This window comes from Lithobates pipiens, unplaced genomic scaffold, assembly GCF_037356315.1.
Source record: "Lithobates pipiens isolate NorthernLeopardFrog02 unplaced genomic scaffold, aLitPip1_a1.2 Scaffold_25, whole genome shotgun sequence".
NCBI lineage: Eukaryota > Metazoa > Chordata > Amphibia > Anura > Ranidae > Lithobates > Lithobates pipiens.
The window spans coordinates 221,532,259-221,549,395 of record NW_027507787.1 but is presented as its reverse complement, the minus strand read 5'-3'; the positions used below and the strand labels follow the sequence as shown (position 1 = coordinate 221,549,395).

At 43.6% G+C, this 17,137-nt stretch overlaps 1 protein-coding gene across 1 annotated transcript in view; it reads right to left on the bottom strand.

Annotated features, from left to right (window-relative positions):
• The window catches only part of CPXM2 (carboxypeptidase X, M14 family member 2), a 249,462-nt gene extending 232,864 nt beyond the window's left edge, over positions 1-16,598 (bottom strand). The window contains exons 1-2 of the mRNA XM_077455573.1: positions 16,217-16,598; positions 12,982-13,344 (exon numbers count right to left, since the gene is read on the bottom strand). Of these exons, the coding sequence (XP_077311699.1) occupies positions 12,982-13,300 (319 nt within the window). The 5' untranslated portion in view covers positions 13,301-13,344; positions 16,217-16,598. The remainder of the gene's footprint in view (positions 1-12,981; positions 13,345-16,216) is intronic.
• Positions 16,599-17,137: the final 539 nt, after the last annotated feature.

Here is a 17,137-nt window from a genome sequence, read left to right as displayed (position 1 = left end):
TCTTTTTGGTGGCTTTCTTTGAGGCTTTTCAGATAAGCGAGCTGGTTAACCCATCTAAGAAGGTCTTGGGGGGGTCTTTTGTTGGGGGACGTTACGTGCTCTGATTCAGACTATGGCTCAGACGATCCAAGACCGATCAGAGCGGAAAAGGGGTCCAGGTGGAATTGTACAAGTGGTACAATGCACACTTCTGTCTGGTACTAGCTGCAGGAGTGCCAGCGGGTGGACTGCACTTTGTTCATTCAGTCGGATGGCTCCTATCTATCCAAGTTCCAGTTTACTGCAGTTTTCCAAAAATGCTCATGGCTGAGCAGGGCTGATTCTAGGGGATTATGCGGCACATTCTTTTCGCATAGGGGCGGCCACTGAGGTGGCTCGGTGGAGCCTGCAGCAAGATATGATAAAGCTTATTGTTAGATGGCAGTCCCAAAGATACCGCATATATGTCAGGCCTCACCTTCTGTAAAATTTTAGTAACGGGGTGTGTTTTTTTTCCTTCTTGTCTCTCTGTTTCTCATGTTTCGTTATGCGTGTTGCCAGGCCAATATTCCGGTATATTTGTGCAGGGTTGTTTTTTATTTCTGTAATTGCAGATCCCCCACAGTGTCTCATCTGGATACTGCGACATTCATATATATGGGCGGAGGTCATGCCAGATGGCAGGCAGTTGGGTATTGCCAGGGAGGAAGGCAGGGTCAGATGGATTGGGATCCTGGGTATGATGTGGCAGAGGGTAATTTCTGAGGTCCACAACTTTGCGCGGCTGGACAGTACTCCTGACATATTGGTATTATATGTAGGGGGAAATTATTTGGGACTCCATCCCATGCGACAGCTTATAAAAGATATACAGTGGGATTTCTTGCGACTGCAGTTCTCCTTCCCTGACATGGTCAGATATTGTGGCGCGCATGTCATTGACGAGGGGCCAGGTTGGTTGAAAAATTAAACAAGGCCTGTACAAAAGTAAATATGGAGGTGGGTAGGTTTATCGCCAGGAATGGAGGGGTGATGGTCAGACATACAGAGTTGGAGATTGTCACAGGGCTGTACCTCAGAGTGGATGGCGTGCATCTCAATTTGGTCCATGGGCCTGCAAGACGGCATCCAGAGGGCTGTTCTGGTTTGGTGGTGGGCACAAGTGTAAGGTGTCACACTTGTGCCGCTGTGGTGGTTGGGGTCCTTGACAAAGGTATACAACAAGCAGTATATTGATGAAACGGTGGGACCCATCTCAGGTATAGAGTCCTCCCAGTTGGTCTCAGTTTGGACTGACCAGGTAGTTAAGGTGGTAGGGGTCTGTGGTCAGTTAGGGAGTCTTTGAAGCAGTGTTTGGCTGCTAGGGACAAAACCTGACTTTGCGGTACTACAGATTCCAAAGTTGTGGGAGATGGTGTTGTCTAGGATCTACAACCAGTTATTCATATTTGAGCTGGTATTTACAATGTTTACGTTTAACTATGGTTTTGGTTTAAATAACAGGCCGTACCGGCCATTTTAACTCCAACATTGTTTTGGTGTCATTATTTAAGTTAAGGGTTATAGTACACGTTTGAGTATGGTAGTGGGTTATCTGAACTACCCTAGTCAGGACCCTGATCCAACACTACCAAACCCATAGAAAACGAAAACTCTAGTGTACGCCGCTCAGAAGCAATACTTTGGAGTCCTGCACTCTGTATTAGTGCTTTAGCACTACCCCTGAAAGTGGTTGTAAACCCTTACAACACACTTTGACCTACAGGTAAGCCTAGATTAAGGCTTACCTGTAGGTCCAAGAAATATCACCTAAACCTATACGGTTTAGGAGATATTTGCCCGAAGACAGGCACCGCTGTCTACGGCGCATGCGCCGTAGACAGCGGCGCGCAGGCTCACTGAGCGCGGCATTTCCAAGAACGGAGCTGCCTCGCGTGTCGGCTCCCGTGCGCATGCGCGGGAGTGACGTCATCGCGGCTTCGCCGAATGACAGCGGCGGAGCTGCGAGACCCCACCGACAACATGAATGCGCCGGACTACAGGGGACAGCGGTGACATCGCTGGCTCCTGTGTCAGGTAAGTGACACATAATGGGGTAGTATGCGATGCATAGTAGTCCATTATGCTTTGCCTTTGCAGGGAATGAAAGAGGAAGTAAACTCATCAGGGTTTACTTCCTCTTGAAAGGGCTGCTGGTTGATATTGACTAAAGAACAATCCCTCACTGATGCAGAGGCTGCCAACACACATCGTGCACAGTCCAGGCACACTGACACAAACAGCAGTCTAGGGGACGTCTTTCTGGAGTTTAATTATTAACCACCTCAATATCACACTTTGACCCCCTTCCTGCCCAGGCCATTTTTAAGTTTTCAGTGCTGTCAGACGTTGAAGGACAATTAGTCAAGAAACACTGTAACCACATGAAAATTTTTAGCATTTTTTTGAGACAGATAGAGCTTTCTTTTGATGGTATTTAACCTCTTGCCCACAGTCTGCATAACTTTTATGCAAAATTACTATCTATACATTGTAGGTTTCTTCTGGGCTTGTGCGCACCCAGAAACCTGAGCTGTCATTGGCTGCAGGGCCAGTTTGTCAGTGGATCCTGACCAATGATTTTGCCTGAGACTCAGTTGATCGCCTGTAGCCACTGACAGATTGGCCTGTGCCTGTATTTGTAAACACAGGCAGTCTTCCTGGACTCTTTTTGATCCAGAAAGAGAAGAGAGCAACATACTGCATAAAAGGAGCACACTTTGCACCCCCACAACTTAGTTAGGCACATTTACCCCTTTGATTGCCCTCATTAAACCTTTGATCACCTGTCACCGAGCCAGTATCATTAGTACAGTGTCAGTGTACAGTATTTTTCACTGATCACTGTATTACTGTCACTGATGACATCAAATAGCATCAGGCCAGTTAGCGATCCTCCCAGCCAGAGTCAACTAGCCTTAGATTACCTGCACACTACCACACTCACACTATAGGTTGCTGATCAATGCCACTGCTAATATAGTGTCTGTACAGATCAATATACCGATCACGAACAGAACTAAACTAGTGTCCACTTTAGTATAGTGTCCCCGAAAACAGGGTTAGCAGGATCAGCCCCGTTCGCTGCCGGCACTTGCGTTTAACCCCTTTGCCCCCTCCCAACCAAACAAGTGAAGTGTCAGTAGATCACTGTCACCTCTGATACACAAAACCACAGCGTTAGCAGAATCAGGCCTCATTTGAGGTTCAAGCAGTCCTGACAGCCAGGAGCTCTTTTCCCATGAGTCGTAATAGGTACCTGTAAATTTAGTGCACAAATAGTCCAAATAAAGGTACCCTAGTGAAGAGGCCTACAGGATTTGGAGTATGATAGATAAGAGTGAAGGGGAATCCTCTCTGTCAGAATCAAGCTCCGAATACAAACCCACACAAAGCAAGTCTCCCCGACAGGGAGCTCAAATGATGGAAAAGAGGTCCCTGATAAAGTCAGGCATATCCGACCCCAGGTAGCTGAAGCAGGACCGCTTTTAAGGCAGGACAAAAGGGGCAGCTGCCCTGGGCCTCATAATTGTTGTGGGGCCCAAAGCAGCTGCCTCATACTTGCCAACTATCCCAGTTTAAATTCCCTTATCCCTTGAAGTTTTAGTCCCGTGCTGTGTCCCGATATCTCAGTGTAAACTTCTGCTGCTGCCCATGTACAGATGACTCACCTGCAGACCCTGTGTTTACATGTAAATAACATGCATTGATATGTAAATAGTGGTGACATTAATGTGTAAATAGTTGTGAACCATGGCATTGATATTTAAAGAGAGGCAGCCTTCATATGTTTATCATGCCCCCCAGAGGTCATATCCACCATCACCTCTGCTGAATGCTGCCCACTGGGGAGGTAAATGGGCATGCTTGAAAGTCCTGCTTACAATTGTGGTCATCATGTTCTGCAAAAGTAAGCAAATTGGAGGTGGAACCCTTCTTCAAAATAACATTGTGCCACAGCACCCTGAATTTTGGTGCATGTGAATATGCAGGCACACAGTGATGAGATGATGTGCTGTAACCTTTAGCAACCAATCAGTGAGGGGTAATGCTGTGCACTAACCCCTTGCAACCAATTTGTGAGCAGTTATAATGTGCAGTAACCTCTAACAACCAATTAGTGAGTGGTATAGATGTTCAGTAACTTCTAGCATTCAATTGGTGAGCAGTATTTATGTACAGTAATCTCTAGCAACCAATCAACAAGCAGAAGTTATGTGCTGTAACCTCTAGAAAATAACAGTGAGCCATAATGTGTGCTGTAAGCGCTAGCAGCCAGTCAGTGAGCGGTAATTATACACTGTAACCTCTGGAAACCAATCGCATTCGCTGTCTGATCTGATTCAGTAAACTGAATTTGAGTCTAGCTGCTATTTATTGTATGTCTCAAAGCATGTGGAGAGCAAAATTTCATGGAAGAGGGAGCCCAAGAAAATGTTTGCCCCTGGTCCAGTAAATATTAAAGAGGGCCCTGAGCTGAAGTGCCAGGAACGTATTACTTGTCTCATATGTAGCAGGGTCCAAGCACTAGTATCTTATGACTTGACAAATCCCAGAAGTGCAGTCCAAGCGAGGTGCCTAGCACTCGTAGAATCGCGCAGCCACAAAGAAATTGCGCAGAGGCCTGTAGAGCCCATAATGTTCTTCCAGAGGTGCTTGCAAATCCTGATTGACAGCCCCCAGATTCAGCAGCCCCCCGTTATTCTCCCAGTCCTTGCCCAACCCGGAATTCAAGTTGGAATAGCAAGTTTAAAGTGCAGTTCCACCTAAAAATTTAATTTCCTCTTTTCGAAACCCTCCCCCCCTCCGGTGTCACTTTTGGCACCTTTCAGGGGGGAGGAGATACCTGGCTATCTACGCCAAATCCAGCATCTCCTCCGTCACCCCCGCTGTCTTCTGGGAGACACACAGGTCCCAGAAGGCAGCAGGGACCAGTGGGATCATGCAGCGCAAGTTGCGTGTGCGCAGTAGGGAACCAGGCTGCGAAGCCGCAAGGGTTCACTTCAGGATTCCCGTACCGAAGATGGAGGCGCAGCAACCGAGAGCCGAGGAACAGATCGGCTTCGGGTGCCGACATCGCGGGTGCCCTGGACAGGTAAGTGTCCTTATTTTTAAAAAAAAAATTCGCCGGAACTTTTTGTTTTTTCACAGATCGAAAAACTTTATTACTGATTGTGGATAAAGCAATCTATATACACACATAATACATCACCACCCACCCAAATTCAGCTCTTGCCAGACAATTTGTGTGGAAATCTATCACAGTTTCTCATTTTAATACATTTTTGGGTCTAAAGCCCTGTACACACAAGCCGAATGTTGGGAGACAATGTTGGGTTATAAAAATAAAAAAAAAGACCGACATTCAGGCTCGTGTGTATATTTCGGTCTGTCCGACAGAAGTCAGCCATTCAGCTGGTTAGTATTTCAGCTCTGACCTTATTTTATTTTTTTTGTGCAACCAAAAAAACTGTAGTATGTACTAGGCTTTACTCTTAAAAAGAGGGAGTCCACCCGAAAATCTTTTAATAAAAGCCAGCAGCTACAAATATTACAGCTGCTGACTTTTAATAAATGAACACTTACCTTTCCTGGAGTCCAGCGATGTTGGCAGCCGAGGTTGAGCAATTTACAGTTGAAACACGCTGAGGGAATACATTAAATCCCTTGATCGCCCCTAGTGTTAACCCCTTTCCTGCCAGTGGCATTTATACATTGATCAGTGCATTTTTATAGCTCTGATCAATGTAACAATGTCACTGGTCCCTAAAAAGTGACATTTGGGGTCAGATTTATCCGCAATGTCGCAGTCCCACTAAAAAATGCATATCGCTGCTATTACCAGTAAAAACAATAAAAAAAAAAAAAATCCCTAAATCCATCCCATAATCCCATAGTTTGTAGACACGATAACCAATCAATATACACCTATTGTGATTTTTTTTTTTACCAAACATATGTAGAAGAATACATATCAGCCTACACTAATGAATACATTTGTTTGTTTTTTTTGATTTTTTTGGGATATGTATTATAGCAGAAATGAAAAAACATTGTTTTTTTTTTTCTAAATTTACGCTATTTTTGGGTTTATATTGCAAAAAAAAGAAAAACGCATAGATGATCAAATACCATCAACAGAAAGCTCTATTTGTGGGGGGGAAAAAAGGACATCAATTTAGTTTGGGTGTAACGTCGTACGACTGCGCAGTTGTCAGTTAAAGCGAAACAGTGTCGTATCGCAAGAAATGGCCTGGTCATTAACCCTTTAAAGTCCACATTTTTCAATGAGTTAGCGTGACTCAAAATGTGCGCTACCAAACGGTGGAGCAGAACGTTAAAGGGTTAAGGGGGCAAATTCTTCCGGGGCTGAAGTGGTTAAACGTACAAAAAAAAAAAAAGTAAAGTAAAAATGGTTCTGGCTTTAGCCTCTCTTCTTTGTGGCTCTGCACCCCCTACTGTGCCACCAGATGTGCCAAAGGGCTCTGCCCAGGGTAGTCCCTGTGCGGGCGCAAGGACAAGGAAGTTGTCAGCTCATCTTTGCACATGTGTGAGGAAACACTGTGCATTCACCGATGTACAAGGAAATGCGCGCGTGCGCAGGGCTGTCAGGACCAGAAGCCCAGTGGCACATCTGCTCACACGCAGTGTCCAGAAGGGGGTTGGCGGGGGGACCAGACAGTGTTCTCACCCAGGAGAGATTTGCAGAAGTGCTGCTGTGCAGCACAATAAATGTTTAATAAAAAATATACAATTTAAATAGAGGGAAGAGGAAGAGGCAAGACAAGAAGAGATTACTTTTTTGGTGAAGGTCTGCTTTACCAGCAAAGAGTTATTCTGACAGGAGAAAGCAGAGTGAACAGAGGAATGACTCATCACTGCTCTGCTGTGCCTTCATTGTCCAATCACACAGCAGGGGCAGGAAGGTGACCAGGCTTTATTCCTAAACTCCACTAGAGAAAAGTTAGGTCACCAACCAAACTCTGCTGTTAGGTAGGAAAAATTTCGAATTACAAAATACAAAAAAAATGCATAGTTTCTTAACCACGGACAAAACCACTGAAAGTTAGCACGACATCCCTAAATTAAGAAGATATAAGAGTACATGTGGGATTTTTGGAGGTGCGTATATTAGAAAATAGATCCAAAAAATATATTAAAAGAAAAACATTTTATTTTATTTTAAAATTGGTTAAAAAATATCAAAAACAATTTCACAGCAAGTACATATAGTACAGTCCTTATGGATACAGCAGGTTTGATGTAGTTCCCAACATGTTTCGTCCTTAATCTGGGCTTCCTCAGGAGATGCTATCCACTTAGAGCAAAAACCTTTCCAGGATCTAGGACAGATATATAAACTGCAATCAATGGAGATTCAGGGATTCTACAAATGCCACAAGAAGCCAAGGACAGCAGGTGACCATAGAAGGTGTTTAAGGACCAGAAAATATGATTTGAAGAAACGCGAAACAACCAGGGACACAAAATTTCCAAGACAGGCCGCTCGTATATAGAGCTGAAGTCCTGCCAGAACCACAAGGACACACATACACTTTACAGGACTTTAGCTCCATATCCGAGTGGCCTGTCTTGGAAATGTTGTGTCCCTGGTTGTTTCGTGTTTCTGCAAATCATATTTTTTGGTCCTTAAATGCCGCCTATGGTCACCTGCAGTCCTTGGCTTGTTGTTGCATCTGTAGAATCCCTGCATCTCCGTTGATTGCAGTTCATATATTTGTCCTAGATCCTGGGAAGGTTTGTGCTCTAGGTGGACAGCATTCCCTAAGGAAGCCCAGATTGAGTGCGTAACATGTTGGGAACTACATCAAACTTACTGTATCCATAAGGATTGTATTATATGTACTCGCTGTGAAATCGTTTTTAGATATATTATAACCAATGTTAAAATAAAATTAAATGTTTTTCTTTTAATATATTTTTTGGATCTATTTCCTAGTATACGCACCTCAAACATCCCACACGTACTCCAATATCAAAAAAAAAAAAACACTTACCAAAGACAAATGGAGGGAGGTTTACTTAAACTGGAGCACTCAGAATCTGCTGCAGCTGTGCATAGTAGCCAATCAGCTTCAAATTCAGGCTTGTTCAATTAAGCTTTAACAATAAAATCTGGAAGCTGATTGGTTTCTATGCAGAGCTGCACCAGATTTTGCACTCTCCAGTTTTAGTAAATCTTGAACAAAGCATTCACTTTTTGCAAGGGACTTTTCCCCATAGGTAACGAATGATATGAAACACTGCTGACCTTCAACATCCAATCACGTGCGAGTAAAAATGCTGTTTTTTGTTTGTTTTTTTCTTTGCACATAGTTGTGAATTCTTTGCAAAGCAAAGTTTCATCACATTTACTAAGCTCTGGGGAAAATTCCCTCGCAAAGTGAACAGCCTGTTTGCCTTTAGTAAATCAACCTCAATATTAACAATATATACAATATATGAATCCTTTATGTACAGGAGTACATTTAAAACTGCTGGTTTATAGCGCAGTATAGTGCCATTTATCCACCGTGTATACAACTGTTTTTGACTTGCTTTGATGAACTTCTTTTCTCTTAAATATGTGTTTTATTTAATATTGGACAGAGTGGGAAAGGGTTAGAAACTCTGATTATTAATCCTGTCTGTCTTTCTTTCCCAGTGACAACCGCTCTCGCTATTTCTTGTCCTGTTGTCACATTGACAGGAAGTGAGATGAAACCTCCCCAGCGTTGTCACGGACAACCTTATTGAATTATTTATTATTTCCATCTCTATACAAAATTAAAATAAAAGGCTTTGGCTGGAACAATGGAACAATACTATAGAAAGACACCTTTCGCTTTAAGCAAACAGCCCTGTAAAATCAATTATTGCATGGCGGTCACATAACACAGGCATGGCACAAGACCTGCCGTGGTCCCCACTCAAAGATTATGTTTCCACGAAACACATCGACTAGAGAGCAGCCAGAGCCAAGCCTCATAAATAGATGTGTGCTTACCATCTGGCTGCCGGGCCCCCACTTGGCAAACCATTAAGACAGTTTCTCTTAAGTGCGCTCCAGATGCCTCTTTGGCATAAACTTGACAGCTTCAATACATCACAGATTTCAGCGAAGGCTACATATTGCTAAAATTTGTCTAATTGATATTTTAAAGTGCAGAGCACTGGAGATGAAAGAGGTGAGAAATTAGTTTTATTTGCCCAGGAGCTTTTTTTTCCCTTTCCTCCAAGTGGTGGAGGAGGCTCTGTCTGTACTATTTGGGGTCAATGTCAAAAGAAAGCATCACAAATAAATCAAGCTACCAAAGAACAAACCAATAATACAACCGAGATGCAGACACGGGGGCCACTAATGTAAGACACTAAACACGCAAAAGTGGGAACCCGCCAAAAAGAATTGTCTGCAACACAGACAATTTATTATAAACAGCAAACATATGTATGGCATCCCTCAAATATAACACACAATGTAAAAAATTTGAAAAAAAGTCAGAATATTGTTCGTCCTAACTTTTCTTTATTTTTCTACAACATGCTACAGACAGGGCCTATGCACCTAGGTGCGTCAAACTAAATTTCAGTGTGGGCGGCATAAGCAGTTTGGTTACCCTCAAAAGGCCGGTTGTGTGCTAGGAGTATGCTATGTACAGAGTCCGGGGTTTAAGGGTGAACTATGAACAAAGTGCAGGGTTCAGGAGTGTGTTATATACAGAGTGCAGAGTTCAGGAGTGTGTTATATACAGAGTGCAGAGTTTGAGTTTAGGAGTGCGCTACATACAGAGTTCAGGGGTGCTCTGTATACAGAGTACAGAGTTCAGGGGTGCTCTGTATACAGAGTACAGAGTTCAGGGGTGCTCTGAATACAGAGTACAGAGTTCAGGGGTGCGCTGTATACAGAGTGCAGAGTTCAGGGGTGTGCTACATACAGAGTGCAGAAATCAGGGGTGTGATGTATACAGATTGCAGAGTTGGGGGGTGCTCTGTATACAGAGTGCAGAGTTCAGAGGTGCTCTTGAGTGCAGAGTTAAGGGGTGCTCTGAATTCAGAGTACAGAGTTCAGGGGTGCTCTGCATACAGAATGCAAAGTTCAGGGGTGCTCTGTATACAGAGTGCAGAGTTCAGGGGTGCTCTGAATACAGAGTACAGAGTTCAGGGATGCTTTGTATACAGAGTGCAGAGTTCAGGGGTGCGCTACGTATAGAGTGCAGAGTTCAGGGGTGCGCTGTATACAGAGTGCAGAGTTCAGGGGTGCGCTACATACAGAGTGCAGAAATCAGGGGTGTGATGTATACAGATTGCAGAGTTCGGGGGTGCTCTGTATACAGAGTGCAGAGTTCAGAGGTGCTCTTAATACAGAGTGCAGAGTTAAGGGGTGCTCTGAATTCAGAGTACAGAGTTCAGGGGTGCTCTGTATACAGAATATAGAGTTCAGGGGTGCTCTGTATACAGAGTGCAGAGTTCAGGGGTGCTCTGAATACAGAGTACAGAGTTCAGGGATGTTTTGTATACAGAGTGCAGAGTTCAGAGGTGCTCTTGAGTGCAGAGTTAAGGGGTGCTCTGAATTCAGAGTACAGAGTTCAGGGGTGCTCTGTATACAGAATGCAAAGTTCAGGGGTGCTCTGTATACAGAGTGCAGAGTTCAGGGGTGCTCTGAATACAGAGTACAGAGTTCAGGGGTGCTCTGAATACAGAATACATAGTTCAGGGATGTTTTGTATACAGAGTGCAGAGTTCAGGGGTGCGCTACGTATAGAGTACATAGTTCAGAGTTCAGGGGTGCGCTGTATACACAGGCTTCTGTGTTTACAGTGACAGCGAGAGCGGAAAGCAGGGGAGCAGAGTTCAGTGGTGCGCTACATACAGAGTGCAGAAATCAGGGGTGCGCTGTATACAGATTGCAGAGTTCAGAGGTGCTCTGTATACAGAGTGCAGTGTTCAGGGGTGCTCTGAATACAGAGTACAGAGTTCAGGGGTGCTCTGAATACAGAGTACAGAGTGCAGGGGTGCTCTGTGTCTAGAGTGCAGAGTTTAGGGGTGCGCTACGTACAGAGTGCAGAGTTCAGGGGTGCGCTGTATACAGAATGCAGAGTTCAGGGGTGCGCTGTATACACACAGGTTTCTGTGTTTACAGTGAAAGCGAGAGGGGAAAGCAGGGGGTAAGAGCCGGAGCTGGCACCTACTGAAAAACTGCCAGGGTGCCATTACATGGCCTGGCCAGCCAGATTCGGCCTTGTGTATACCATATGTGACCTAGGCTAAGTTCAGAGAAGATGCAAAAGTTCAACCAGTGTCTATGCCTTCTCGTCACCATATGGCCCACATTGACAGTTTCCTTTCAACAGTGGTTACTGGTTCAGCGCAGTGCAAAACAATGCCCAATAAATATACAGGTATGTACTAAGGTGGAGGTGCTTGGCAGGTATTGAAAAATCTTGCCAAACCTCCCTTTTCAAATCCACGTGCCGAGCCTTTAGGCTTGGTTCACACTTGTGCAGCTCAGGAACACTTGCAGCAGACCTGCGGGGTGCTATTAATACTTAATGTCATCAGCAAATGTGGCACGTTTTTGATAGCGCTGAATCGCGTGGTGCTGGGACACCCTGCGACTTGGTGCAGCATGATTTTCTGCTGGTAGGGCAGCCCAGTGAAACGAATGGGCTTCCTATACCCAAATAGCAAAATAAAAGGTCTGTGGTCACCAGTGATACACCTCCATCCCTATATACATATACAAAAAAGAGAGTCACCCTGGGACTTTAAATGAGGTGGTCACAGTTAGCCACTAAGTACCAAGAGTAATAGCAGTATAAATGTTTATTAAAATGAATGTACATACATGGATAATATAGCATATTCGCTCAGCCAATGGATTTTCACATAATCAAAAGAATAAAGTTGATACAAACATTATACAATGCAAAGCTGAGGGGGAGAAGATGGACATGGGCACCCCCAGGGGGGATTTCAGGCAGCAGACCAGGGCCGTCTTTAAGGCAGGGCAAAAGGGGCAGCTGCTCAGAAACTAGAAGAAAGAAAGGTAGTCCACCAGTCCACCTATCCAGGGCTGTCTTTAATATTGATTGGACCTTGGGCAAAAATTTTCTTAGGGCCCCCCTCCCCCCATGCAATTTCGCTCTCCACCTTCTCTGAGACATACAATAAATAGCAGCTAGACTTAAAATCAGTTTACTGTATCAGATCAGGCAGCGATTGCAATTGGTTGCCTGAGGTTACAGCATATCATTACTGCTTACTGACTGGTTGATAGAGGTTACAGCACTCCTTAAGGCTCACTGATTAGTTGCTAGAGGTTACAGCACATGATTTCTGCTTGTTGATTGGCTGATAGAGATTACTGTACAGTAATAGTGCTCACTGGTTGCTATAGTTTACAGCACATCTTCTCCTCACTGCAGGGGGGCATGATATACATATGAATGCTGCCTTTATTTACATATCAATGCCGCTGGCCGCAGCTATTTACATATGCATGTCCATGCTATTTACATATGAATGCTGGGCTATTTACATGTAAACACAGGGTCTGCAGTTGAGTCATCTGTAGACAACAATAGGGCAGAGCTGGGCAGCATTAGTAGCAGCACTTCACACTGAGATATCAGGACACAGCACAGGACTAAAACTTCAAGGAACAAGGGAATGTAAACTGGAATAGTTGCCAAGTATGAGGCAGCTGCTTTGGGCCCCACAACAATGACAGGGCCCAGGGCAGCTGCCCCTTTTACCCTGCCTTAAAGACGGCCCTGCACCTATCATTTCAAGACCAGGTATGGAAAACAAAATCAGCTCATCAGTTACTAAAAGTAAATAATGTAAAGTAATGTACATTTTCATTCTTCCCATCAGCTTTTTTTTCCTGTAAATAAATCAGTCAACACTTTTCTAATTGAGCTTGTCTCCTATCTTATTATAGAACATTGTAAAGAAACTTGCCTGATTTCTGTAAGTGGGATTTGTCTACCTTCTTGGTAGTCTTTTTAGGTTTGCTGATCTCTTTCTTGGGCAGTTGGTAGTTCTCCTCCCTGGTGTCTTGGCTCTGATGTATCACCTCCACTATGGGGTCTGGGGCCACCTCCTCCTCTCCTTCTGGCTCCAGGGGTGTCTGTATCTCCAGAGGGTCCGGGTAAGAGTAGTAATGGTCCCTGGATACAATTTCCTGGTGATAGTAGTCATTTTCATCTGGGGGTCTTGCAAGGGACCCATGGACAAGCAGAAACCCCAAAATCCACAGGAAGGCATGTGTGTGTGCCATCGCTGGTTGTCTGGGAGAGTCTTCTGGCAGAAATATAGCTGCAGCTGTATAGAAGGAGAAAAGGGGTAAATGTCATGTCAAGTTCAGAAAATAAATGAAGGAAAAGATATTGCATAACACATTATAGCCTCAAGCAAAACGTTCACAAGGACTACAGATGAGCTCCTCTAGTAATGGCCCAGGTACCTCTGATGATATTATTTCTGCAGCTTTTCCCAGTATTTCTTGTAGAAAAAGTTACTCCAGTACAATTTAAAGAGTTTTCCCCTGCAAAACTGAAATATGTCGCAAAATTTCCACTTTGGGGTTGACAGCAATAGCCTGAATGATATCTTCACTCCTTGAAGCTCCCTTATAGAGTTTCTAACCCCACTCCTGATGCAGCCCCCCCACCACCACCATAAATTGTCACTACTACTGCTGCATTTTCAATATAAATAATTTTTAAAAATCCAATAGCGGGAGTGTGGCCCCCCAGGTAGCAGGTAGGCCAATGCAAGAATGCAAGAGCGGTATTCTTTCAGCGTGGTACCTAAAGAATACCATCACCCACCCAAAATATAAAATATTACGGATTAGACCTTGGTCCAGTATATATTTTAGCTATATTACAATATAAAAGGTCCATTTGCAATAAGTTATCATGAGGTATGGACAAGAAACAGAATTAAAATACACAATTGTAGAGTTGAGAAACAATGGACGGTGCTTGGTAATATTATCGAAAATATTATTTAGGGGCACTTTGCTGATGAACGAAGTAGCAAATCTTGCCACACTCTATACCAGTCTTTGCAATCTTTTTACCCCAAAGGAACCCTTAAACTAACTTTCGGGTCTCAAGGAACCCCTGCTAAAACCAAAATTAATTGATAGTTAGTGGGAAAAATGTTCCTTATAGCAGTGGCCAGTGGGAAGAATTCCCTCCTTATAGTGGTGGTCAGAATGCCACCCTTACAGACAACTACCCTGTTTCCCCGAAAATAAGACCTAGCGTGATCGTCGGTGATGGCTGCAATATAAGCCCTACCCCCCAAATAAGCCCTGCCCTGTTTCCCCAAAAATAAGTCCTACCCTGAAAATAAGGACTTTAACTAAGGCTTATTTGTGGGGTAGGGTTTATATTGCAGCCATCACCGACAATCACGCTAGGTCTTATTTTCGGGGGGAAACAGGGTATGGTCTCTGGAGTCAGTAAGGTTTCTCTGCCAGGTGCACCTCTCACTTAATGCAGACACCATTAAGTGGGAGGTAAGGCTGGCCATACATTATATAATTTTCCTTTAGATTTACCAAAACCATATAATATGAGGTTAAACCTAAACACTTCCAATTTATATGCAATGAGGCAGGCCCTACATAGTTAAGGGTAAATCTAAAAGAAATTGAATAAGAATGTTGTATAATGTATAGCCAGCCTAAATCAGCTACAGCTCAGGGAACTCCTAATAACCTCTAGAGCAGCCAAATTCTCAACCTTTTCAACACAGAGGGAATCTTGAAATAGTTCTCTGGTCTCGAGGAACCACTGCTAAAAATTAGAAATCTACAACTCATGATACATTAGTGTGATGGTCAGTGGGAAGAATGGTTCTTACACTTGTGGTCATTGGGAAGAATTACCTCCTTACAGATAGTTAAAAAGATCAATGGTGTCAGTGGGAACTTATCTCAGAGGCAGAAATTGCCCAATGCCGAAGGAACCCCTAGAAACCTCTGGAGGAACCCTAGTTCAAGACTTCTCTAGAGCCTCTCCCATCCTGTGGAACTCCCTGCCCCAGTCTGTCCGCTCAGCCCTTACCCTGTCCACCTTTAAGCCCTTGTATACACGGTCGGAGAATCCGTCGGAATGTGTCCTGTCGGACCGTGTTGTTGGATAATCCGACTGTGTGTGGTATGCATCAGACTGATTCCGTCTGAATATCCGTCAGACCCAATTTTCCAACTTGTTGGAAATATTTTCCGACCAACTGGTTCGATCGGACATACTCCGATCATGTGTAGAGAATTTTGATCGGACCAAGTGCCACGCATGCTCAGATCAAATTCCTACATCAAAGCTATTGGCTACTAGCCTGAACGTAGTCCCATCGTAACTAAATTACGTCATCACGTTCTGAATGATTGTATTTTTCGACAACTTAGTCCGTGTGTATGCAACAGTTTCGGACAAAATCCGACGGATTTGGTTGTCGAAATCTCCGACCATGTGTACAGGGGCTAAGAGTTGCTTGAAAACTCATTTATTCAGGGAAGCCTATCCCACACTCACCTAACTGTCCCTGAGCCACCCCCATCAAATCATTGTCTGCAGCTATTACCTTTTGTACCACCACCACCCCCCCCCCCCCCTTTAGAATGTAAGCTCTATGAGCCAGGCCCTCCTGTACCTTTTGTATTGTACTGTAATTGTGTTGTCCCCCCTATACATTGTAAAGCTCTGCGTAAACTGTTGGCACTATATAAATCGTTAATAATAATAATAGTTGAGAATCACTGCTCTAGAAGAACATTAGGGTTCCACAGCACCCCAGTTGAGAATAGCTGCTCTATACTATATTGCTATAGATCAGATTACGCGCTATTTTTTAAGCAGGTATATATTTTTTTCATATTTTTAATGTGCTCCAAAAATAAGAAAGCACAAAGAATTAAATGGCAGCGACTAATTCTAGCATTTACAAAATATGTTATTGCCAATTTGGTTCGTTTTAGAAACCCAAGGACGTCAATTTCCATGAATTAATTTCAAGATTCAAGGACAGCTGGAATCTACACTTTCCTTTAAACCCTACGTGTAAAGTTCAAGATATTACATGTTTGAACTTTCTTAGGAAAGTGAGTGACAGGTATGTTTAAGGCACAACTCAACAAAAAAAATTTTAGCAAAGAATTTGAGAATTTTGTGCGTCTTACCTGCAGAGACTACGGTAACTTCACAACTGGAGGTGACTTAGACAACACACGACCCAGGTGGGTTCCTCTCCCGAAGACTGAAATCTTGGTTTGTCCCCTCTTTCTAAGATCTGCATCTTCCAGAGGACTTTCCAGTTTAATGTTCTCCCTCTCTCCCGTTAGTTTAACCCAAAACTTAGAACTGATAAGCCTGGTTTTAACCTAGAAGGATAAGAAAAATATCTCCAGTGAGTAAGTTTGTGAAGCGTACAGAGAAAAGTTCTCTGCTGTATGCACTGGGCTGTCCAGATCCTGAATACAGCTCAGTAGAGAAGCTGTATGGAGGTAAGACAGCCAGGGTGAGACTAAGGGGAAGGAGGCAGCTCCTCCTGTGTTACAGCCTGGGAGAGGCTCAGATGATTGACTGCATTCTGCAATCACTGATAAGGAAATGAGAAAAAAGTTCAAAGAATGAGCACAACTTATATCAATGTGTGTGGAAGAGAAGGGGGGGGGGGGGGGGTCTATGAATGGAATGCCGCTCACACCAATAAAACCCAACAGATTGGTGGCATCAAAATGAATGGACGTTTGGAAGGGAAAATATGCTATATGATGATACATGGGATTGTTTAACTCCTTTATGGCAAAGGGTAAAACAAACACTTGAAAAAAAGTTTTGCAGCTTTGACATGCATTAGTAAAACTGTACGTATCATAACTAGCATATTTAGGTGAAGTTTACCTTGTTTTTTCAGAACAAATTGGGCTTTTATTGGGTGGTAAATGATAATGGATATCTCCTGATTTTTTTTTAATTATAAAAGGAAACCTGGCACAAAATAGTAAAAAAAAAAAAAGAAATGAATTGAGTTGTATATTTCTTGCTAATATCATAACCTACCACCAAAGAACAACTTAAAGTGGCAGTAAGCCTACTTT